The sequence below is a fragment of the Gigantopelta aegis genome, chromosome 5 (genome assembly GCF_016097555.1).
Source record: "Gigantopelta aegis isolate Gae_Host chromosome 5, Gae_host_genome, whole genome shotgun sequence".
Taxonomy (NCBI): domain Eukaryota; kingdom Metazoa; phylum Mollusca; class Gastropoda; order Neomphalida; family Peltospiridae; genus Gigantopelta; species Gigantopelta aegis.
Window position 1 is genome coordinate 40,718,755 of NC_054703.1, and position 26,527 is coordinate 40,745,281.

The window sequence follows — 26,527 nt, forward strand, 5'->3', positions numbered from 1 at the left end:
TGACGACAGCGGGTTTCCTCTAAAAACAGTGTCAGAATGACCATATGTTTAACGTCTAATAGCCGATGATAAGATAAAAAATCAATCTGCTCTAGTGGCGTCGTTAAATAAAACAAACTTTAGTTTACCAAATGTTTGACCTCCAATAGCCGATGATTAATTAATCAATGTGCTCTACTGGTGTCATTAAAGAAAAACAAACACCAGAATTTGTCATAATGAATTAATTCTTTTAGAATGCAGGAAAGTACACTTTAGGACATCAGGGGCGTAGACCGGGTGGGGGGGGGGGGTCGTAGGGTCGGAATGAACCAGGCAACCACCCCGCTGAAGCTAAAACATTTGTTTTACGGTGTAATATTAGGCCATTCATATAATATGATAGGCATTCAAGAAATATATAGACAAACGGGTCCGCTAGGCTCAGACCCCCCCCCCCCCCCCTCCCCCTCCCAAATTTCAAACCACGCTACGCCTCCAGTGTTTCTGCCAGAAAGACATTTTTGGTGTATGGCGCTATGGAATTGAATGCAACCACAGTCAACAGGGGGTATGGGGGTCCTCCCCCAGAAAGAAAATGGGTTATGTTTAGGGTTAGGGTTAAGAAAATCATACAGTGATGATAAGATTAATTAATTTTGTCATAAGATTAAGTTTTTAAAAAAAAATCAGCAAACATTTTTGGGTTAGGCGCCATATCCATTTTACCCTCTGGCAGAAACCCTGACCTCTGGACATCGTTTTAAACAGTTTCCAAGGAGGTATACCCTCGTACACTCTCTGTTCCCCCACTCCCCCCCCCCCCCCCCACCCCCACCCCGGCTTGATAGTCTCGCGTCGTTAATATCCTACCTGTGTGGTGTGCCTGGACACGTCGTGTACATAACGTAATCTAGTATTTGACTAAGCTGTCGGAATACGAAACGTATTTGTATTGCTTATCGCACAGGCACTTGACACAACGTCGTTGTATATTGATAACTCAGTGTGATATATACTCTTCAAAAAAAGAAACGCAAAAAGGTACAAATGGGTTATAACTCCGATTTTATGTTTCCTACCGGTTCATGCTTTGTGAATATAAGGTCATTGCATGTCCTAAACACATTCCCACGGTTACATTCGATAAAACGCAGCTACTGTACAATAAAGTTCCAAAATGTGAATATTCGCAAAAACGCAGCCACGTGCAAACCATGTCACCACTGCACGTGCGTTGTCTGCACGTGCAACATGAACACCGACAGTATAAAAGTGCAGGGTGTTCGCTTGCCTGGCCTCTGTATCTGGCCGACAGTTGACAATCCAGGACATGCCACGTCTCAGTGAACCGCAGAGAAACAATGCCATCGGCCGACTAGACGCAGGCGAATCCAGAACGGCCGTTGCCAGGGCATTCCATGTGTCCCCAAGCACCATCTCCAGACTGTGGGACCGTTACCAGCAACATGGATCAACACGTGACCTCCCTAGATCCGGTCGACCACGGGTCACTACCCCCCGGGCAGGACCGCTACATCCGGGTACGCCACCTTCGGGAACGATTGACTACTGCCACCTCCACAGCCGCAGCAATACCAGGTTTGCGCAGGATATCCGACCAGACCGTACGGAACCGCCTACGTGAGGTAGGAATTCGTGCCAGACGTCCAGTTCGAGGTGTCATCTTAACACCACAACACCGTCGACTCCGACTGCAGTGGTGCCAGATTCATCGACAATGGCCTCAACTGCGATGGAGACAGGTGTGGTTCAGTGACGAGTCCCGATTTCTGCTCCGACGTCATGATGGAAGATGTCGCGTGTATAGGCGTCGTGGTGAACGTTATGCGGCAAACTGCGTGCAGGAAGTGGACAGATTCGGCGGGGGTAGTGTCATGGTGTGGGCAGCCATCTCACACAGTGGCAGAACTGACCTGGTCCACGTGCAGGGCAACCTGAATGCACAGGGCTACATTGACCAGATCCTCCGGCCACACATCGTTCCAGTTATGGCCAACGCCAACGCAGTGTTCCAACATGACAACGCCAGGCCTCACACAGCACGTCTCACAACGGCTTTCCTACAGAACAACAACGTTAATGTCCTTCCTTGGCCATCGATATCACCGGATTTGAACCCAATTGAGCATCTATGGGACGAGTTGGACCGACGCCTCCGACAGCGACAACCACAGCCCCAGACCCTGCCCGAGCTGGCAGCAGCCTTGCAGGCCGAGTGGGCCACCATCCCCCGGGACGTCATCCGTACTCTGGTTGCTTCAATGGGCAGGCGGTGCCAGGCAGTTGTCAACACACGCGGAGGCCACACCCGGTATTGACTCCAGATGACCTTGACCTTGGTGGTGTGTCCTATCACTTACTCACAATGGACTAGAGTGAACTGTGAACAATCCTCCAACATTTGGTAATTATCGGACTCACCATTCAATAATTAAATCAATTCTCCAAATGTTACGACAATGTGGTTTTGCGTTTCTTCTTTTGAAGAGTATATTTGTAGATAGAGTATACAAAAGTAAATTTTGTGTATAGTGTTGAATTATACATTTCCACAGTATTTGAGTTTACTGTTTTAATACATGACCAGTGGCGGATCCAGAAAATCCATTGGGGGGTGGGGGGTGGGGGGGGGCAATGACATGAGGCGGAATGCCAATAGAATTTTGGGGGTAGTATGGAAGGGATCGTAAAACAAATAAAAAATTAATATATAATAAAATTATAACTGTCGGAAATGTTAGATACGTCTCTGTGACAATTTTTGATATATGTAAATACTCGTTAAATAACAATAAAATCGTCGTGCATAAAGAGAGTATAAGCAAAACATTGTGAAAATATATCAAGTTGAATGTTATTCATGTATATGCCTAATGGGGCCTATCAGGGGGCGAGACTAGCCCAGTAGTAAAGCACTCGCTTGATGCGCGGTCGTTTTGGGATCGATCCCCATCGGTGGGCCCACTGGCTTATTTCTCGTTCCAGCCAGTGCACCACGACTGGTATATCAAAGGCCGTGGTATGTGCTATCCTGTCTGTGGGATGATACATATAAAAGATCCCTTGCTGCTAATCGAAAAAGAGTATTTCAACAGCGGGTTTCCCCTCTCAATATATGTATGCTTCTTAACCATATGTTTGACGCCATATAACCGTAAATAAAATGTGTTGAGTGCGTCGTTAAATAAAACATTTCCTAATAAGGCCTATTGATTTGTGTCAAGTGCCTGTGGGTTATCGCAACAGACATATTTCACGAAAGCAGGTACGTTAGTCAAGACATGTATTTGATCTCTTCTAATAGTTTAATGGTTTGGGTGTAGTTTAATTGTGCTACGGTAATTGGGATCGATCTCGATCCAACCAGTACACCACTAGTCCGAATGGACGTAGAAAGTGTGGTTCACGAAAGCAGGTACGTTAGTCAAGACATGTATTTGATCTCTTCTAATAGTTTAATGTTTTGGGTGTAGTTTAATTGTGTTACGGTAATTGGGATCGATCTCGATCCAACCAGTACACCACTAGTCCGAATGGACGTAGAAAGTGTGGTTCACGAAAGCAGGTACGTTAGTCAAGACATGTATTTGATCTCTTCTAATAGTTTAATGTTTTGGGTGTAGTTTAATTGTGCTACGGTAATTGGGATCGATCTCGATCCAACCAGTACACCACTAGTCCGAATGGACGTAGAAAGTGTGGTTCTTTCTACGTCCTAATATTGTTACATACCTTATATATAGCTGGTATTCAAAACTTGTGGCACCATGTTTCAACCGTTTCTCAACCGAAGTAGAGCAACAAATGGACACACAAACCACAACGGTATAATCTACCGTACTCATTAAATCCTGGTTGAAGTACTTGCATCGTTATTAACAAAATAAATCTTCCAACAACAACATAAAACATGTTCCAGCCATTTTAAATTTGCTAAATAGAGGGAAGCAACTCGCCCTGCACATTAAAAAAAATATGACTTAATGTGCGCCCTGCACTAGTACACCACGACTGGTTTATCAAAGGCCGTGGTATGTGTTATCTTGTCTGTGGGATGGTGTATATAAAATATCCCTTGTTACGAATGGACCAGCGTACAGGGTTTTCTCTCTAAAACTGCATGTCAGAATTGCCAAACGTTTGAAATCCAGTCGCCGATAATTAATAAATCAATGTGTTCTAGTGGTGTCGCAGGCCCTTAAAAAGATTATCTGCGTGTTTGTGTGGGGGGATGAGCGGGGGTAATCTTTAGTGCGTGTGGCGGGGGTGGGAGGGGGCGGGCGCAGTCCACATTTGTATCTTTATTTATATAGAGTAGCGAGGAAAAACACGTACATTTTCGAACTCCATCTCCCAGTTCCTATAGGGCCCTGTGTCGTTATACAAAACGAGAGATGGTTATTAACGACACCACTAGAGCACATTGATTTATTAATCATCGGCTATTGGATGTCAACAAAGGGGCGGGATTTAGCCCAGTCGGATGAGTGCTCGCTTGAGGTGCTTGCGTCGCAGGATCGAACCACCTCGGTGGATCCATTCAACTGATTGTTTTTTTCCCGTTCCAACTAGTGCACCACAACTGGTCAAAGGCCGTGGTATGTGTTTTCCTGTCTGTGAGAAAGTACATTTAAAGATCCCTTGCTGCATTAGGAAAAATATAGAAGGTTTCCTCTGATTGACATCCAATAGCCGGTGATTAATAAAACAAGCTATTAATAAAGATGATTAATATAAACATGCCTCTAAGCGGCCACTCATAAATTCGTAATGGACATTGTCAGCCGTCCTGCTTTATCACTGTAAGTAATTCTGTAAACCCCTTTTGATTAAATAGACTTTCCCATCTAAAATCACAAAACTACCAATATACTGAATGGTTATTGTGTGATAAACACGCGGACACCCCTCAAATCCTAATGGACATTATCAGCCATCCTGCTTTATTACTGTAAGTAATTCTGTAAAACCCTTGATTAAGTAGACTTTCCCATCTAAAATCACAAAACTGACCAATTACGTTGTCCCAAAGAAAACAAAAGTATCACTTGGGTATCGTGAGTGGTAGTTTTTGCTTGAACGTGCCCTACCAATAGGCCTAATAGTATGCATTTTTTCTTTGGATTTTTTAAAAAAGAAAAATACTATAACTCCATTTCGTTCTATTGATGTAACCTGAAATATATTTAGTTAAATAGTTTATTATACTATCAAGTCATTTATGTTGTTTTACAAGTCAGGTTGATGAAAGCGAAGCGCCTTGTCGTAAATTAGAACGTTTGTTTACACTGTGCATAGAGAAGATGGACGGAGCTGACGTCACTTCGCCCCAAGCTATACCACCGGACGTCAAAAAACCGAAACAAAATGGCTGCCCCCAGTTAGCAGGAATAATCATGTTTTTTTTATTCTCTAAAATTACGCGTTTTTCATTTGTTAAAATGTCAGTATGTGTTGGTGGTCCGGGTATGCATCTTTCCAACACATAAGGCTCTTGTTTGAGTTGACCCTACCTTTAAAGTGTCAGTATGTGTTGGTGGTTCGTGTATGCATCTTTCCAACACAAAGCTCATGTTTGAGTTGACCCTACCTTTAAAGTGTCAGTATGTGTTGGTGGTTCGTGTATACATCTTTCTAACGCATACAGCTCTTGTTTGAGTTGACCCTACCTTTAAAGTGGCAGTATGTGTTGGTGGTTCGTGTATGCATCTTTCCAACACAAGGCTCTTGTTTGAGTTGACCCTACCTTTAAAGTGTCAGTATGTGTTGGTGGTTCGTGTATGCATCTTTCTAACACATAAGGCTCTTGTTTGAGTTGACCCTACCTTTAAAGTGTCAGTATGTGTTGGTGGTTCGTGTATGCATCTTTCCAACACATAAGGCTCTTGTTTGAGTTGACCCTACCTTTAAAGTGTCAGTATGTGTTGGTGGTTCGTGTATGCATCTATCTAACACATAAGGCTTTTGTTTGAGTTGACCCTACCTTTAAAGTGTCAGTATGTGTTGGTGGTTCGTGTATGCATCTTTCCAACACATAAGGCTCTTGTTTGAGTTGACCCTACCTTTAAAGTGTCAGTATGTGTTGGTGGTTCGTGTATGCATCTTTCCAACACATAAGGCTCTTGTTTGAGTTGACCCTACCTTTAAAGTGTCAGTATGTGTTGGTGGTTCGTGTATGCATCTTTCCAACACAAGGCTCTTGTTTGAGTTGACCCTACCTTTAAAGTGTCAGTATGTGTTGGTGGTTCGTGTATGCATCTTTCTAACACATAAGGCTTTTGTTTGAGTTGACCCTACCTTTAAAGTGTCAGTATGTGTTGGTGGTTCGTGTATGCATCTTTCTAACGCATAAGGCTCTTGTTTGAGTTGACCCTACCTTTAAGTGGTTGAAATTTACGACGATATTCTAATGGCATAATGTTAAATTCTACTTCTAAGCTTTTACCATAAGTGTTATTTGGTACTCTGTAGCTATTATTCTTAGTGCTTGATTTTGAATTATATCTAGTTTTTTTAGCAGCTTTTGGGAGGCACAGCTATAGGCCTGGGCCTCGTTCCACGAAACGATCTTAGCCCTAAGGTTACCTTAAACGCATAGCTACCGTATGCACTTAAGTTGATCTTAGGGCTACGATCGCTTCGTGGAACGGGGCCCTGGTGCAGGGCGAGTTGCATAAACTTCGCTCATGTTTTTGTGGTTGCGGCACTTACTTACGCCGTGCCCCCATTGTTGACAATGGTGACACGCATGGCCTATTCAACGAAATGATTTTTGTTGTAAACAGTGCAATCGCTTAACCGGAGCAGACTACGCCGACTGTCGGGGCGACACCTCACTATTTACCCGTTTGGCATGCGCAGAACGTAATCGAATACTTGGGAAGTAAGCTGTCGCAATACAAAACGTGTGTACCGTAACAGGAATATTTCTCAAAAGCAGGTACGTTAGTCTTGAAGTATATTTTATTCTTACTAATAGTTTGTTGTTTTGGGTACAGTTTAATTGTTTGAATAAAATGAATCCAGGTCGTTTCGCCCCAAAACAATTTCGCACCCGAGTCATTTCACCCGTATCCATTTTTACCCCGGGTCGTGTCATCCCCCAGTAGGGACATTTCACCCTTTATCCGGGTTGTTTCGCCCCTGGTGTATTTTGATCCAAATCTTTGTGGCTTGTGATTATATCATCGGTGTCAAGACTGACTCAGGATCCGTCCAAATCGTAGAAAAACAACAATCCCTCCAGTCAAAGAAAAGAAACACACAGACACACACACACACACACACACACACACACACACACACACACACACACACACACACACACAGACACACTTTAACATGCCTCTAAAGAAACAATAAAATAATTGTTTAAAAGTAACAAATAATTGGGAGTTGGGTGCGAACTGACTAAAGGTTGGGGGCGAACAAGTCAAACTGGGGGCGAATTGCCTTGGGGCAAAACGTCATGGATTGTAAATATATAATGAAACCCATCTCCGATGTCGTAATTTTTACACAGCGGACATATTCGATTGTTTTGTGATACATTTTCCCATCTGCCTCTATATGTAGCTTGTTAGTTCTGTTAGTTGTGCTGTGTTTGCCCGTCCTTTCAGCTCCAAAGCATAGTGATCACCCGATCACGGTCAACAACAGGTTAACACAAATCACATACTTACGCGATGACACTGGTGTACGAGATTTGAAGTAGAAGTATATATATTCCTAGCAGCCCCAAAGCACAGAATAACTAACGAGCTACTCTCGGCCTACTAAATTCCAAACCTATACGTACCTTTTATTCTTTAGAGCTCATGCGCACCCATTTCCCTTTGGCTTAATCCCACGGGATATTCCAAATTACATAGCACCATACTATACCACCCCCCGCCTGTTACCGACTACGGTTGGACTGCTGGTGCTCCCTTGCACCTGTCAGTGCAAGCGGTCCCTCCTTCACCCACTCCAACCCTTTCCTGCCCTGGACGGAGGAACCGGCTGATGCCGGTACTTGTGCCCAGGACAGGCGTGCGCTACAACAGCTTACTCTGAATATGCACGTTAAACAATTTCCCAATTCCCAAATCACAGAAATCCTAGATAATAGTAAACAATAGATTAAAACAAATCGCATACTAGTACGTTCTGTCTATGAGAGCAGAAGTATATTAATTCATGGCTAAACATTTTAAAGTTCTAACTAAGCAGGCGATACCCGGCAAGACCAAGACCAAGACCAAATTGTTTAACGTTCACATTCAGAGCAAGCTGTTGTAGCGCACGCCTGTCCTGGGCACAGGTACCGGCCTCGACCGGCTCCTTCGTCCAGGACAGGAAAGGGGTGGGGTGAATTGGGTTGGAGGAGGGGCCGCCTGCACTGGCAGGTGCAAGGGAGCACCAGCAGTCCGACCGTAGCCGGTAACAGGCGGAAGGTGGTATGGTGCTATGGAATTTGGAATATCCCGTAGGATTAGGCTAAAGAGAAATGGGTGCGCAGTTTAGATGATATACCCGACAAGGTTCCCTTGCATTACAAACAATCCACACTCCACAGTCAACTCAGTAGAAGCCCTAATCTGCATCTGTAGTCTATACAGGCTGGTAGGTACTGGGTTCGAATCCCAGTCGAGGCATGGGATTTTTAATCCAGATACCGACTCCAAACCCTGAGTGAGTGCTCCGCAAGGCTCAATGGGTAGGTGTAAACCACTTGCACCGACCAGTGATCCATAACTGGTTCAACAAAGGCCATGGTTTGTGCTATCCTGCCTGTGGGAAGCGCAAATAAAAGATCCCTTGCTGCTAATCGGAAAGAGTAACCCATGTAGTGGCGACAGCGGGTTTCCTCTCAAGATGTTTCTGTTGTTGGTAGAGTCACTAATGATGTTAAAACCTAAATGATTGTTCAGTGTCCCGCAGGCCAACTCGGAAGCCTCCATAATAGAAAGAAAGAAAGAAATGTTTTATTTAACAACGCACTCAACACATTATTTTACGGTTATATGGCGTCAGACATATGGTTAAGGACCACACAAATATAGAGACTGGCATATCAAAGGCTGTGGTATGTACTACTCTGTCTGTGGGATGGTGCACATAAAAGATCCCTTGCTGCTAATCGAAAAGAGTAGCCCATGAAGTGGCGATAGCGGGCTCTGAGCAGAAGTAGGGCCTATTAACAGTGATGCTCAAGTTGATAATGGCCTTGTTAAAATCGGTAGCCTGAAACATTGTTTACGTGTGGGATACGTGGAAATATTAGTTCTAATTTAATAAACTATAGTGAAATACAGGGCTGTATCAAAAGTTAGTTAATCAGTATCTGGCACTACGAATGCCGGTGATAGGCCACCACGTCAGCGACGCGTAGCAGTAGCGGCGCGTATGTCATCAGTAATCGGTTTCTATGCATATACATTGGCAGTGACAGGCCACCACGTCAGCGACGCGTACCAGTAGCGGCGTGTATGTCGCCGGTAATCGGTTTCTATGCATATACATTGGCAGTGACAGGCCACCACGTCAGCGACGCGTAGCAGTAGCGGCGCGTATGTCGCCGGTAATCGGTTTCTATGAATATACATTGGCAGTGACAGGCCACCACGTCAGCGACGCGTAGCAGTAGCGGCGTGTATGTCGCCGGTAATCGGTTTCTATGCATATACATTGGCAGTGACAGGCCACCACGTCAGCGACGCGTAGCAGTAGCGGCGCGTATGTCGCCGGTAATCGGTTTCTATGCATATACATTGGCAGTGACAGGCCACCACGTCAGCGACGCGTAGCAGTAGCGGCGCGTATGTCGCCGGTAATCGGTTTCTATGCATATACATTGGCAGTGACAGGCCACCACGTCAGCGACGCGTAGCAGTAGCGGCGCGTATGTCGTCAGTAATCGGTTTCTATGCATATACATTGGCAGTGACAGGCCACCACGTCAGCGACGCGTAGCAGTAGCGGCGCGTATGTCGTCAGTAATCGGTTTCTATGCATATACATTGGCAGTGACAGGCCACCACGTCAGCGACGCGTAGCAGTAGCGGCGCGTATGTCGCCAGTAATCGGTTTCTATGCATATACATTGGCAGTGACAGGCCACCACGTCAGCGACGCGTAGCAGTAGCGGCGCGTATGTCGTCAGTAATCGGTTTCTATGCATATACATTGGCAGTGACAGACTAAGCGAGGCGTGACGTGGCTAGGATGCACGTTTTGATCACTTTCCGAGCGATGTTTACGCTCTACGCCACACTATGCTGGCTCTGCACATGCACGACAGCAAATAATCGAGGTTTGCAGTAAGCAACATTGAACAATTATTGTACCATAGGCGGATTCAGGGGGTAGAAGTGGGGTGGTTGGGTTGGTGGTATCATTTCCATCTCATCCCTTAGAAATTTTAAATCATAGGCGACAGATGGGCGCTTCTCTACGCTATAACCTGGATATCGTCTGTCACCAACCAGCTTAAATTGCAGCCGAGCTAGGCCTTGCTACGTTGAAGTTGCGCGCCACTGACGAGGTAGTCTGTCACCGGCATAATACTAACCTAAAGCAGCCCATACACGATCAATTTAATTAACAATAATATTGATACAATATTATTGATGAATATTTATTGGCCACCAACGACGCAGTTATTTACACAATATTTTAAGTCATTTGTCCTCTAGCCATTGCTCTAAGCTATTGTCTTTGCTTTTGATAAGCTAAAACATAAAAAAGAAAACCATGGTCCAAACAATGGTTAGTGCAGAGAAAAAAGTTTGGCCATGTTCAACTGCTTAAGGAACTTAGAACAAATTAGCAGGCGTATTATCGATATTTTCTTCGTATGGATGTAATAATAAATCATTATTAAATAATTAACATTATATTCATAAAAATACTAAGTTGTCTAATTTTGCATTAATGATGACATCAATAAGTAAATATGAGAAAATGCTTTTGAAAAAAAAAAAGGCCAGTAAATATAGCAAGAAAACATAATTCAAAGTTAATATATATTTTAATAAAAATAAAAGAAATAAAGCAGACAGTGGATTGATAATTTTATTGATGTTATATTTATAAAGAAGAAGAAATTTTCTCTCCTTTTCTTTTTTCTGCCTGGACATGTTTATCCTTAGATGACTGGCTTCAGAATGAAATAGTGTGCAATAATTTGACAAAGTGCCATCAACGACACACTAGTATTGAGAAACCTTCAATAAATATCTACCGATGTTTGATTCTGTCAATATATTGTGACAGTCAAAAACTTGCTTCAATATCACACACTAATGATCAATAATATTGTACATTTTTATAATTGATCGTGTATGGGCTGCTTTAGTACAACAGAGTAATAACACTAGTTAAATTTAGAAAACAGGGGATTACAAAATAACGAAGTTCAAACTGGCGGACGGGAAGACTTGTTGAAAAAAAACCCACCACTGATATGAATAGGAATCTTCAAACAACAAAAATACATAAACACAACTTATAAATACACTTTCTACTGGCTCGGTGATTAAAAAAAGGTTTAGTAGACGCAATGATGAACTTAGATGGAACATGATTATCAGAGGCCACAAAACACAACCTTCCTGCTCCCCAGCTGTGTATGTGCCACTTTTACCAAAGCAAATAACTTTTAAAATACTAAGATTAGACCAAAACAACAGGCGACAAAGGCTACGTATTCCGACAAAAGGCTACGTATTCCGACAAAGGCTATGTACTTCGTTCTGGCAAAAGCAAAAGATCGTCATCTATCAATAGAGTGTAAACTCAAAATGTTTGACTCGATGGTTCTACCAATATTATTATATGGTAGTAAAATATGGGTATTCGAAAACAACGACATCTATAACTCTGTACAAATCAGTTTTATTAGACATATTCTTCCTGTAAAAAATCCGACTTCATTTTTCATGTTATAGAGTGAACTTCGTAGAATTCCAGTCGAGTTGACTATCCACAAACGATTAATTTGTTATTCGGCACGAGTTATCTCAGGGAAACAATCTAAACTATCTCTATTATTATACAAATCAATGATGGAACTAACTATAACTGGATTGCTGCTGTTAAAATTATTTTAGATCACCTAGGAATGAGTAATATATGGCTATCACAAACCTTTCCATCTGTAAAATGGCTAACAACAAATTAGCATAAGACAAAACGACCAGTATTTACAAACATGGAAAAATAATATTTCAGAGTCATCGAGAGGTAAAACCTACGAATATTTCAAAGAGCAACTAATTTTTGAAAATTGTCTTAATATTATTCCTGAAAATTATGGACCGTTATGATAAAATTTACGACTTCTAACCATTATTTACCTGTTGAGACTGGACGTTAGAGTACAGTTCAATTAGAAGATAGACTTTGTACTATTTGCGATGAAAACTATATAGGAGACGAATTTCATTATTTATTTACTTATTTACGTCCATATTATTATATCCGACAAAATATATATAAATTGAGAGAACTCATGAGTAGTAAAAGAATAAGCACACCTAAAACATTTAGCTAAATTCGTGAAAATAAGTTTTCAAGTATTTAAACGCCTATAACAACAACAGTATCCAACAACAACCAAAATTACAATTCATTAACCAGTTAATGAAACTAAAGGTCAACATACAACTATACTTGATATATTTTAAATCATATTACATTATTTTACGTCTTTAGTGTTAATTTATGAAACTTTATTTTTTTTTACATCTAATCTTACACGTTTATAAAAATTTAAATGCACTAAATATTGATATCTATATATTATAATATCAAGAAATGTAAAGTACACAGTTGAAACTGAAATATTCTGAATAATTATATTTTACAATATATCTCTACTCTGTTACATCACGGAATGTATCTATATTGTTAATACACATATCTCTATAATGTAATATCATGTATTTATATTGTTATTACACATATCTCTGTAATGTAATATCATGTATTTATATTGTTATTACACATATCTCTATATAATGTAATATCATGTATTTATATTGTTAATACACATATCTCTGTAATGTAATATCATGTATTTATATTGTTAATACACATATCTTTAGAAGTTAATACTATGTAGTTTTTGTATTTGTCTCCATATATGTACCAAGCAATGTATACCTATTATTTGTACCCTCCTGTTAACCATCTTGTCAAACTCAGAATATGTATGTTCCTTTTACGCCGTTGCATAACGGCCTGGGTGTAAACATGTTCTGTTCGATTCTGCAATGTGCAGGCAGGTATGACTTGTAAATGATGATTTGGAATTCAATCATAAAACCAAACAAAATAATTTTTAAAAAGAGATTTTTTGAAAAAAAAAATTGAAATATTAGTTATGGAGAACTGGCTGGAAGGAGTAATAACCCTATGAGCCCAGATCGATCGTGCATCAGCCGAGCGCTGTACCAGATCGATCGCGCATCAGGCGAGCGCTCTACCACTGGGCTACGTCCCGCCCAACTTGTAGAACATCCATTCATAGATAATATTTAGTGTTAAGTGTTAATAATTAAGAGTTCGAAGTGACACTGTCGCCACAAAATCATGCGACAGGCTCACAGATAGGCGGTCTATCTCGGACAACATCCGTGTCTGGCACTAAAAGTACTGACTGTTGAAGCGTATAACCTTACTTCTCTTGTCAGGCATGTGTGCTGCAAATTGTACACGGGTGTGTACTACTACGAGCGAATGTTTTTTTTTTGGCAGGTTGGGTCATGCTCCACTGGAAATTACACTGAAAACAACTTTGTTGCGAGCAGTACACCTTGAAGACATGATTAACTAGCTTCACGCAGACTTTCTCATAACGAATACATTCAACATACAAACAAAGATGTCGGATTTATAAAATCTAATGATACAGGCAAACCTGTCCTAGCGGCCACTGTAAATTCTATATAAAAAATTATTGTCGCTGTTGACAAAGTCCAACAAATAAACGATCTTCACACCTTGACGGGTACTAGCACCCATTCAGTCCGCCATCTCCTTTGTGCATCAATTAAGAAATCCGACTGGAATGCATCTAATTGCCTCTGGGTGATCTAAACTTACCATTGGCAGATTAACCCACAAGGACGATACTCTGCATGGTGCAGTAATTAAACTTACCATTGGCAGATTAACCCACAAGGACGATACTCTGCATGGTGCAGTAATTAAATGAAAAAAGAAGACAAACTTTTGAGCGAATGAATTCCAAACGTCTACATTAGTACGTTGTAATTACATTTTATTATTTCTAGAGAAGGCGACATGTGAGACAGGTTAATTTCTTTTAGAAAACTGAAGAGCACACATCCATCAATTATTATCCTGTTCAATTATTTAGACCCAAAGTTTTTTGCAAATGTTACGTTTATTTCCTATTCGATATTTGTTTTCTTTGCATTTACATGAAAACAAACCCAAACCCCGACAGGTTGTATATACAAATCATCATATAAAATGCACGAAGTTGACTTAATTCCACTTTTTAAAAATCTCTGTGTCTTTTGAATGCACGTTATTTCTCCTATAAATAACTAAGGTCATTTGCATATCAAAAGCATCATTATATAGTGCGTTTCAAACTAATGTTCGGTTCTATCGTCCTATCCGCACAAATCGTAGTATGACCTATATTTAAAAAAATATCTGTAAACATAAAGCAGGCGCGGATTCAGGTTCAAGTGACAAAACCTCAGTTTGAAAAAAAAATATGTATCAAATATTATAATTATATTGTCAGATACACAAGCGCGCGCGCTGAAAAGAGAGAGAGAGAGAGAGAGAGAGAGAGAGAGAGAGAGAGAGAGAGAGAGAGAGAGAGAGAGAGAGAGAGAGAGAGAGACGTCATTTATGTAACGACGCACTCAACATATTTTAATCTATGGTTATATGGTTATAGAGAGAGAGAGAGAAGAATATGGTATGCATGCGATTGGTGGAGGTGTGACCCTCTGCACAACCCCAACCCCACTTAAGGCTTCTTTTGTATATGGAGCGGCTCGTAGCTCAGAGGTAAAGCGTTCGCTCATGGTAGGTCGACTGATCGATCCCACATGGTGGACCCATTGGGTTGTGTCTAGTTCCAGCCTGTGCACCACAACTGATGTATAAAGGTTGTGGTATGTGCTATCCTGTCTATGGGATGGTGCATATAAAACGTCCCTTATTGCTTATCAAAATTGCTTATCGGAAACAGTGGCCCATGTGGCGGTAGCGAGTTTCTTTCTCACTGTCATAATGCTCCTTAACGGTTTTGTCTGACGCCACATAAACGTATATCAAATGCGTTGAGTGTGTCGTTAAATAAACATTTCTCTCGTATGTATGTGTAGTCTATATGCATTTCTAGTCGATTAGTTTATAGGTTGTTAGGTTGTTTGATAGTGAATGATATGGAAATAAATAGTTTTTGGTGTTAAAGAGTTCATGCATACATTGAAGTAATACTCCTGATGGGTATGGAGAAATAACTTAATCAGTCGACGAACTAATTTCTTCATCACTATCTTCGTTAAGGGGGACTATCACACGGGGTATTTTATTTCTTATAAAACTATTTTGTTTTCTAAAATCTTCTTCGATCTTTATTACATGTTTAACTGCGTCAGAGAAGTGTGTAGGTGTGACAGAGTTCAATGCATGTGCAAGTTCTCTTCGCACCGTGGTCATTTTACCATCATTATGACGAGCTATGTGCCCTTTGACTTGACTCCAGATCAGTTCTATCGGATTGAGTTAAGAATGTCTTGGCGGCAATCTTAGACACAAGTGCCCATGGCGTTCAGCAATATCATCAGTAACAAATTGCTTTGCACATTTGTTACTTTTCACAAGTTCATAAAGAACTGGCTTTGTCATGTTACTCTCAAAAGGTATATTTTTGCTTCGTAGCCACGACTGAATTTCTTCCTTTTTAGCGTTTAGTGCAGGACATCGTGTAATCTCAGTTAATTTGTTGTGGTAGCTTGCGTTATCCATGACGATAACAGAAGGTTCTGGTAGAGAAGGCATAAGTTGTTCTTCAAACCAGTTGATGAAATTTTCATGATTCATCTCACCATGATAGTCTCCGTCTGTTTTTGTAGCCTCAAAGATCAATTCACAGCCATCTATCACAGTCAGCATGACAAATAATAAGTCTTTTTCCCTTCCCAGTCACCGAACAGAGTTTAGGAACTCGATCAGCAGCGTCTGATTTCGGCAGGTGATTGGCGGTACTTGTGCCCGGGTGATATCTGTCCAGTGGTGGGATGTTGTGTGGTTGACATTCACCCAGGTCTCATCTTGATACACTATTAAATACCCCTGTTCTCGTAAACTGGATATTTCATGGAGATAGGACAGTCTCCTGTCTGATATATTGGCGTCCAAAAAATCACTTTTCCGGTTGTAGACATATGTTGGTATTTACAATCGAGGTCATGAAGTGTTCTTCGTAAAGTAGATATGGATATGTTGATTCCACATTCCTCCCTTAAAGCCACGTTAATCTTATGTAATGTAGGTAATTCGCCCTCTCTATAAAATCTGTATACTCGTCTAATAACATCTTTATCAAATAAATCGATGAGTTTTCGGTCGCGTTTTTTAACAGTGATTTCTGTGCTTGGATTCGTAGAGCTTAGATTTTTCACAGTTCTTTTTGCTGTTATAACCGAAACTTTAAGTGCAGCGGCAACTCGATCGACAATTCGATAAGAAGCATACCTAGGTCTACCGCGCTGATATTCATCTTCAAAATAATCGAAAACGTTCTTAATACACGATTTTACATCAACTGAAGTGTTTTTCGATTTACCCATATTTTTCCTCAAATAACAATAACAAGAATGTCGACTAATACATTTTCAGTGAATTTATATACCCTACCTAACTTGTATTTTACATGGTTTACACATTGCTACAATAGCACGTGCAGTTATAGATCGAAATAATGATATCGTATTTTGAACATTCAGGGCTGTGTCTGCGGGATGAAAAAGTGGTTGAACCCATACGAGTCCGAACAACAGCCCTTTGGTTTTTCGCATTACAAATGTAACACCCAACCCCCAAACCCCAGCCCCTAGCACCACCCTAAATACTATATATATATATATACGTATGAGTTCCCAATTTAGAGGCAAATTAAATAACATTTGTATTATTATTTGATGTTGGTGGCCTTTGACATTTTAACACCCCCCCCCCCCCCACCCGGTCTTCTGGGTCCGGCCCTGCATTAAATTTATTTATAAATTTGGAAAGTACATTCCTGCGGTGTGTGAGGTGATTTGTGTTTATTACTGTGCTACACCTCAGTTGTGTTAGGTTAGGTATGGTATGCTAATATATAATTGATATAATAAAATAAAAATACATAATACATTAGCTAAATTTATTAAATGTAATGCACCTACAAGAAAGGGTTACATGTTCTGTTTGTTTACATCTATGTTTAACGGAAAGATTAGACAATGCTGTTACACACTGCAAAACAATAATAACCTTGATTTAGTGAAACAAGCTATAATGGCCTTCACGTAGCCTCAGATCCCAATGTTTTGATATGCAAATGACCTTAGTTATTTATAGGAGAAATAACGTGCATTCAAAAGACACAGAGATTTTTAAAAAGTGGAATTAAGTCAACTTCGTGCATTTTATATGATGATTTGTATATAAAACCTGTCGGGGTTTGGGTTTGTTTTCATGTAAATGCAAAGAAAACAAATATCGAATAGGAAATAAACGTAACATTTGCAAAAAACTTTGGGTCTAAATAATTGAACAGGATAATAGTACGTTGTAATTACATTTTATTATTTCTAAAGAAGGCGACATGTGAGACAGGTTAATTTCTTTTAGAAAACTGAAGAGCACACATCCATCAATTAGCATTTCAGACGGTAAAAGAAAAGAGAAAAACCCAAACAAGTTAGTTCTTTATTGCGTTTAGCTTTACAGCTTAATGGCATAAAAACAGGGTTGAACCTATAAATGAATATATATACGTATATACAACAGTGCAGCGCAATGGTGGAGAGTGACTTTAACATGTACGCCGATATTGTTAAGCTATAATTAAAATCGCAATGGTGGAGAGTGACTTTAACATGTACGCCGATATTGTTAAGCTATAATTAAAATCGCAATGGTGGAGAGTGACTTTAACATGTACGCCGATATTGTTAAGCTATAATTAAAATCGCATGTAGTATAGTAGAGCAATATGGACCATACAAGTTGCACTTGTATTCAGCGGTCACTTGTCTTACGCGGTCACTTGTATTCAGCGGTCACTTGTCTTACGCGGCCGCTTGTATTCAGCGGTCACTTGTCTTACGCGGCCGCTTGTATTCAGCGGTCACTTGTCTTACGCGGTCGCTTGTATTCAGCGGTCACTTGTCTTACGCGGCCGCTTGTATTCAGCGGTCACTTGTCTTACGCGGCCGCTTGTATTCAGCGGTCACTTGTCTTACGCGGCCGCTTGTATTCAGCGGTCACTTGTCTTACGCGGCCGCTTGTATTCAGCGGTCACTTGTCTTACGCGGTCGCTTGTATTCAGCGGTCACTTGTCTTACGCGGCCGCTTGTATTCAGCGGTCACTTGTCTTACGCGGCCGCTTGTATTCAGCGGTCACTTGTCTTACGCGGCCGCTTGTATTCAGCGGTCACTTGTCTTACGCGGCCGCTTGTATTCAGCGGTCACTTGCCTTACGCAGCCGCTTGTATTCAGCGGTCACTTGTCTTACGCGGTCGCTATTCAGCGGTCACTTGTCTTACGCGGCCGCATGTATTCAGCGGTCACTTGTCTTACGCGGTCGCTTGTATTCAGCGGTCACTTGTCTTACGCGGCCGCTTGTATTCAGCGGTCACTTGTCTTACGTGGCCGCTTGTATTCAGCGGTCACTTGTCTTACGCGGTCGCTTGTATTCAGCGGTCACTTGTCTTACGCGGCCGCTTGTATTCAGCGGTCACTTGTCTTACGCGGTCTCTTGTATTCAGCGGTCACTTGTCTTACGCGGTCACTTGTATTCAGCGGTCACTTGTCTTACGCGGCCGCTTGTATTCAGCGGTCACTTGTCTTACGCGGCCGCTTGTATTCAGCGGTCACTTGTCTTACGCGGTCGCTATTCAGCGGTCACTTGTCTTACGCGGCCGCTTGTATTCAGCGGTCACTTGTCTTACGCGGCCGCTTGTATTCAGCAGTCACTTGTCTTACGCGGCCGCTTGTATTCAGCGGTCACTTGTCTTACGCGGCCGCTTGTATTCAGCGGTCACTTGTCTTACGCGGCCACTTGTATTCAGCGGTCACTTGTCTTACGCGGTCGCTTTTGACTACTCAGGTTTCTGGCATGTTTGATGGTACTGGGTTAATATAACTTCTTTTTGCCTATTTTATTATTTTAGATTATACATTCAAATCTCCCTCCTGTTAAAAACTTAGCCCTCTCAAACCTTTGAAAGAGAAGTGACTTTGCTCTATGATTTTGACCTCACGTGAGGCCTGTATATATAATAAATCTGAACATACATTTAGACTGAACAGTTACTGATTACCTTCAAATGCATTTTTTTATTTGTAACATCAAATTATGAGAGTGCCGATACCAGCTGCATTTTGATGTATCATGCACGTTTCTAAATCTGCGAGATATTCCTTACACAATTTGACGATTGTCTGTATGAGTAACGTTGTTAATTTTCTGTTGGAGGACAGCAAAACGTGCTCTAGTGGTGCCGTTAAACATAACAAACCTTTAAGTTTATGGTGCGATAATTTTTTGTGAATTAAATGCATCCTGTGTTACAGATCCTTTTATTTTCTGTTTCTAAATCAATTAAAGGTTGTTTTGTTTCCGTTTCAATCCTACTCAATATGGGGGCCACGTTTCTAAACCCCCTTCAATCAAAGTTTATTTTGTTTAACGACACCACAAGAGCATATTGATTTATTAATCATCGGCTATTGGATGTCAAACATTTTGTAATTCTGACATATAGTCTTAGAGAGGAAACCCACTACATTATTTCCATTAGTAGCATGGGGTCTTTTATATGCACCATCCCACAGTCAGACAGGATAGCACTTACCGTGGCCATTGATACCAGTAGTGGTGCACTGGCTGGAACAAGAAATAGCCCACTGGGCCCACCGACGGGGATCGATCCCAAACCAACAGCGCTTCAAGCGAGTGCTTTACCACTGGGCTACGCCCCCCCCCCCCCCCCCACACACACCTTGAATCACTGATTGTACTAACGGCTGTTTTGTTTCATCTTTTATTTATTTTTGTTTTCAGTGCAGAATGAGAACGTGTTATTTCTATGCCATCACTGCAGCTTGTTGCTTAGTTACAATGGTCTTGATTTTGTGGAGCGAAAAGTTAACCAATCTGACCTCCAGTTGCCTATTCTTTTCTAACCGCGAATGCAACGAACGCAAAAGTAAAGGAATATCACATGAACCTGTTATATTATTTGACAATCTCGAAACGAATCGGAATGCAGCGAGCTTGCCGCCACTTAACAGAAAATCCATGAACCATCAGAAAACGAAATCTCAGAAAGATGCAGACAGCACGAAGAGGAATTCTGGGAAAGATGCAGACAGCACGAATAGGAATTCTGAGAAAGATGCAGACAGCACGAAGAGGAATTCTGGGAAAGATGCAGACAGCACGAATAGGAATTCTGAGAAAGATGCAGACAGCACGAAGAGGAATTCTGGGAAAGATGCAGACAGCACGAAGAGGAATTCTGAGAAAGATGCAATTTACAAAGGTGGAAAGGAAGATAATGTCTATGAAAGTCACAGGAAAGATAGCGTATTGAACAATGAGAAAAAAGATGTAAGTGGAAAGAAAGACAAGGCCAATGGAAGTGGCAAGAAAGATAACACCTATGGACGTAGCACGAAAGTTACCGTCTATATAAACGATGGAAAAAATAATGTTGATGAAAATGGCAAGAAAAATAAGGTTTATGATGGTGACAAGAAAGATAGCAACTATGAAAATGATAAGAACCATGGCACGAAAGATAAAGTCCATGCAAATGATGGGAAGGATGATGTTTATGAAAATGATAAGAAAGATAAGGTCTATATAAATGGCACAAAAGATAAGGTCCGTGCAAATGATGGGAAGGATGATGCTTATGAAAATGATAAGAAAGATAAGGTCTATGTAAATGGCACAAAGGATAAGGTCCGTGCAAATGATGGGAAGGATGATGTTTATGAAAATGATAAGAAAGATAAGGTCTATATAAATGGCACAAAAGATAAGGTCCGTGCAAATGATCAGAAGGATGATGTTTATGAAAATGATAAGAAAGATAAGGTCTATGTAAATGGCACAAAGGATAAGGTCCGTGCAAATGATGGGAAGGATGATGTTTATGAAAATGATAAGAAAGATAAGGTCTATGTAAATGGCACAAAGGATAAGGTCCGTTCAAATGATGGGAAAGGTGAAGAGAAGGGCAAGGAAGTAAAGGTGTATAGAGGTGATGGAGTAAAACGTACGGTCCACCAAGGTGGCAAGAGGCGCTATTTGATATACCAGTGTGACGAGACGTCAACCTGCGGCGGATGGGGAGATCGACAGAGGGGAATGGTGTCTGTTTTCCTTCTTGCTATCGTCACAAACAGAATGTTTGGAATCAATATGACCAGCCCGTGTGACCTCAAACTGTTCTACATCCCAAACCAGGTCAACTGGATCGTAAAGAAACGAGACTTGAAAGCCCTGTCCAAAATCCACGTTTATGGAATGGATCGGAATAAAAACCTTTATAATCTGCCGACACTAGATTTCAATAAACGCTTTCCTCAAGATGTAGTTTACCTACATACAAACATTGACTATTTCTGGGCAATTGTTAAAAACCCCGTGTTTTCAAAACACCTCCCCAAATGGGTGGCCTACGGAAGAAATAAAGCTTTCAGGACCGCGTGGAACATGATGATGAAGTACACCGCGCATTTCGAGGAGCACGTGGACAACCTCATGTCACTGACTTCCGGTGGAGATCTGCTCTGTGCGCATGTGCGACTGAGACGGAACCCAACCATTCCAAACGACGCGAAATCCATCAACTCTCCAGCGACTGTCAAACATTTGTGGAAGTTTCTTGATAAGTACGTCACAAACTCGAGTCGCGTGTTTATAGCCACAGATTCGCTTGAAGTGAGGAAAATGTCGAAAGAGTATTATAAAGGGAGGCAACTCGACAGCGGCGGAATTATCCTGCACATTGACAGACAGCGGAAGTGGAGTCAGGCTTGCGAAGGGTTCGAAATGGCGCTTCTGGACCAAGCGATTCTCACACAGTGTTCAGTGTTAGTCTCTTCTGCCAGTATGTTTAGTCAACGTGCGGCCATGCTGTCAAACACCAAGGACGTGTTTATCTTTCAAAATGGTACAGTTTCAAAACTCAAAGTATGAAGGTGTGTTTGATCTCCATAGACCGTAAATGTTCACAAGCTAAAATTCTTGTGGTTTTTCTTTAATTTTAAGGCTATCAACAGACACACACATACGCATTATGCAAACGAACGCTCGCGCGAGCACGCACACACACACACACACACACACACACACACCAGACGCATGCGTTGTCGGGCGGTTCTTACACATTGTGAAATTAATATCTGATATTGGTACAATTTGATTATTGTTTTTTTGCACATGAATTAATAATAAACTTTTAAGAACAAAATACAATTGCACCAATTAATATGTGGAAGAACAAATGTACAGTTAATACACAAACGTCTGTCCCTCGTGCACTCAGTCATGTACAGTTAACACACAAACGTCTGTCCCTCGTGCACTCAGTCATGTACAGTTAACACACAAACGTCTGTCCCTCGTGCACTCAGTCATGTACAGTTAATACACAAACGTCTGTCCCTCGTGCACTGAGTCATGTACAGTTACCACACAAACGTCTGTCCCTCGTGCACTGAGTCATGTACAGTTAACACACAAACGTCAAACGTCTGTCCCTCGTGCACTCAGTCATGTACAGTTAATACACAAACGTCTGTCCCTCGTGCACTCAGTCATGTACAGTTAATACACAAACGTCTGTCCCTCGTGCACTCAGTCACGTACAGTTAACACACACACGTCTGCCCCTCGTGCACTCAGTCATGTACAGTTAATACACAAACGTCTGTCCCTCGTGCACTGAGTCATGTACAGTTACCACACAAACGTCTGTCCCTCGTGCACTGAGTCATGTACAGTTAACACACAAACGTCAAACGTCTGTCCCTCGTGCACTCAGTCATGTACAGTTAATACACAAACGTCTGTCCCTCGTGCACTCAGTCATGTACAGTTAATACACAAACGTCTGTCCCTCGTGCACTCAGTCACGTACAGTTAACACACACACGTCTGCCCCTCGTGCACTCAGTCATGTACAGTTAATACACAAACGTCTGTCCCTCGTGCACTCAGTCATGTACAGTTAACACACAAATGCCTGTCCCTCGTGCACTCAGATCCCAATCGAGGCATAGGATTTTTAATCCAGATACCGACTCCAAACCCTGATTGAGTGCCCTGCAAGGCTCAATAAGTAGGTGTAAATCACTTGCACCGACCAGTGATCCATAACTGGTTCAACAAAGGCCATGGTTTGTGCTATCCTGCCTGTGGGAAGCGCAAATAAGAGATCCCTTGCTGCCTGTCGTAACAGAGTAGCACGTGGCGACAACGAGTTTCCTCTAAAAAAAAAAACAGTGTCAGAATGGCCATATGTTTGACGTCCAATAGCCGATGATAAGATAAAAAATCAATGTGCTCTAGTGGCGTCGTTAAAACCCCCCAACTTTTAACTTTTGTTAACCCCAACCCGGTGGTGAAGTGATTACAGGAATTTTAGCAAGAGTGGGGTCTCTCTCTGTGTGTGTGGTGTGTGTGTGTGTATGTGTGTGTGTGTGGTGTGTGGTGTGTGTGTGTGGTGTGTGTGTGTGGTGTGTGTGTGGTGTGTGTGTGTGTGTGAGAGAGAGAGAGAGAAAGGGTCGAGTCACACTTCCTGGAAAATACAAATAAAAATAGAAACTTTGCTTCGGCATGGAGGGTTTCGACTTAATACTGGGTTCGTATCACAATCACAAAACTCGCTCATGATGGGAGCCGGTACCGGGTGGTGATCCCATTATCTACTAGCCTTAAAGGAACAGTCGTGGTGCACTGGATGGAACGAGAAATAGCCTAATGCGTCCACCGATGGGAATTGATCTCAGACTGACCGCGCATGAGAGCCCAATTTCAGAAAACATCGTAAACCTAGTTTTGCACGTAAACGTAAACCTTGTAGAAAACCACCCTAAATTCCTCCTATATATTATACAGGATTACGTAAAATGTCTTTAAAGATGTATTACACAATTTAACAAAAGATTTTATTATGTTGATATTTTTACATTTTCCATTCAGTTTTAAGCATTGAAATTCCAAGAACCGAATATCCCAGTACCTTTTAGGAACTGATGCTTTCTAGAATGTTTTGGTACTTTCTAGAATCTTCCAATGGCTGCTATGTTTTAGTTCTTTCTAGAATGTTTCAGTACTTTCTGAAATGTTCCAGTGCTGTCTAGAATGTTCCAATGCTTTCTAGAATGTTCCAGATGGTGTATATGTAGGCCTATACGTGCATAGCTCAACTTAGTATTTTTCAGGTGCACAATGTCTTCATCGCGAAGCTGCTTACATTCTGGCGATTCATTTTGTTATGTTTGTGGATTCTACATTGGTCCAAGGCAGGTAAAGCATGGAATCAAAGTATCTACGAAATTTGCACAAGCTTATGAATTATACTTTGGCATGAAGATTGGGGATCAAGACAAATCATGGGCTCTACACGTAGTTTGTGGTACATGTCGATCGAATTTGGAGGGATGGATGCGAGGTGACCGCCCCTCGATGCCCTTTGCCATACCCCGAACACGGAGAGAACCACAGAACCATGTGAATGACTGCTACTTCTGTATGGTGGACATTACAAGATTCAAGAAAACGAAAAATCGACTTGATATCACATATTCATATATACCATCATCTATTGCTCCAGTTCCACACTCTGAATAACTATCTGTCCCGAGACCACCTGCTAAGATTTGGAGAGTGAAGGTGAAAAGTTTGAATCTGAATCTGAAGAATCTTACGTTGGTCATACTGGCGAAGAAAAGAAGCAACCACACTTTCCAAACTAGTAGGAACTGGATGATTTGATTCGAGATCTCGGGATGACGAAGTCTAATGCAGAACTTCTAACATCAAGACTGATGGAGTGAAACCTTTTGGACAACAGTTGTCGAACTACAGCTGCTAGGAAAAGACAAGATGATTTATTTTTCTGTAATGACGTTGAGAACTTGTTTCAAGAACTGGGTATTGGTCACGAAACAAACGATTGGCGTTTCTTCATAGACAGTTCCTCACGAAGTCTCAAATGTGTTCTTCTGAATATTGGGAATCAGAATCCATCAACACCAATTGAGCACTCTGTACATATAAAGGAAAACTATGAAAATGTAAAATTTCTTCTGCAAACTATAGACTACAACAGGTACAAATGGCAAGTCTGTGGCGATTTCAAAATGATTAGCTTCTTAAAAGGACTTCTAGGAGACTATACAAAACATTCTTGCTTTCTTTGCCTGTGGGACAGTCGCGCTACATCTCAACACTACTGCAAAAAACACTAGCCTCAAAGAGAACACTTTATTCCAGGAACACAGGCACTGAACAAACAAGGCGAAGCTTCCAAATACATTTCCAACATATTTCCAACATATTTCCACATCTGTCAAAAGCAAAAATCGAAGGTGGTATTTTAACCGGACCAGATGTTCGCAAGATGCTTCAGTCAGAAGCATTTAAAGGAAAAAATGACATCATAGGAAAGAAACGCTTGGAGGTCGTTTAGAGAAGTGGTTGAAAATTTCCTTGGGAATAACAAAAGTAGGAATTACGAAGAGTTAATAGAAAAGTTGATAAAGACTTATGAAAAGCTTGGATGCCAGATGTTTTTGAAATTGCATTTCCTCCATTCTCACCTTAATTTCTTCAGTGAAAATATGAGTGACATCAATGAAGAACACGGCGAAAGATTTCACCAAGATATATCAAGTATGGAAAAATATATCAATGGAAATGGGACTGCAACATGATAGGTGACTATCGGGGGGTAGTACGTGATGTAATGTCATCGACGAAGAGTACAAAAAACCCTGTTTATTTGTGATTTGTAATCTTTGTTGTTGATTTATACCTGTATAGTAGAACGTTCAGAATATCTATGTAATATTTGTTAATAAATGCCATTAAAATCCATCAATATAGTGTTCTGTATTATGTCTTTGGAGCATTGGATCTCATAAATTCGTAAAACATTTTTTAAGAATAGTGAAAGTGAGATTCTGTGACTAAAACTACCACTCTAGAAGAAGTGGTAACTGTTCTGTAATCAGTGCACTTTAACTAAACATAATCAAC

At 41.2% G+C, this 26,527-nt stretch overlaps 1 protein-coding gene across 3 annotated transcripts; it reads left to right on the top strand.

The window, feature by feature from the left end:
- Nucleotides 1-6,829: 6,829 nt before the first annotated feature.
- On the top strand, nucleotides 6,830-26,365 carry LOC121373796 (S-antigen protein-like). 3 transcript variants are annotated; one of them, XM_041500569.1, is made up of 3 exons: nucleotides 6,830-6,943; nucleotides 13,744-14,251; nucleotides 20,312-26,365. In XM_041500569.1, the coding sequence occupies exon 3, from the start codon at nucleotides 20,318-20,320 to the stop codon at nucleotides 22,457-22,459; it is 2,142 nt and encodes a 713-aa protein (XP_041356503.1). In that variant the 5' UTR covers nucleotides 6,830-6,943; nucleotides 13,744-14,251; nucleotides 20,312-20,317; the 3' UTR covers nucleotides 22,460-26,365. The 3 variants fall into 3 exon arrangements, with proteins under 3 accessions (XP_041356503.1, XP_041356504.1, XP_041356502.1); XM_041500570.1 differs by lacking the exon at nucleotides 13,744-14,251 and having other exon boundaries at nucleotides 6,837-6,943; nucleotides 20,312-21,379; nucleotides 21,461-26,365; XM_041500568.1 differs by lacking the exon at nucleotides 13,744-14,251 and having other exon boundaries at nucleotides 6,837-6,943.
- The last annotated feature ends 162 nt before the right edge of the window (nucleotides 26,366-26,527 follow it).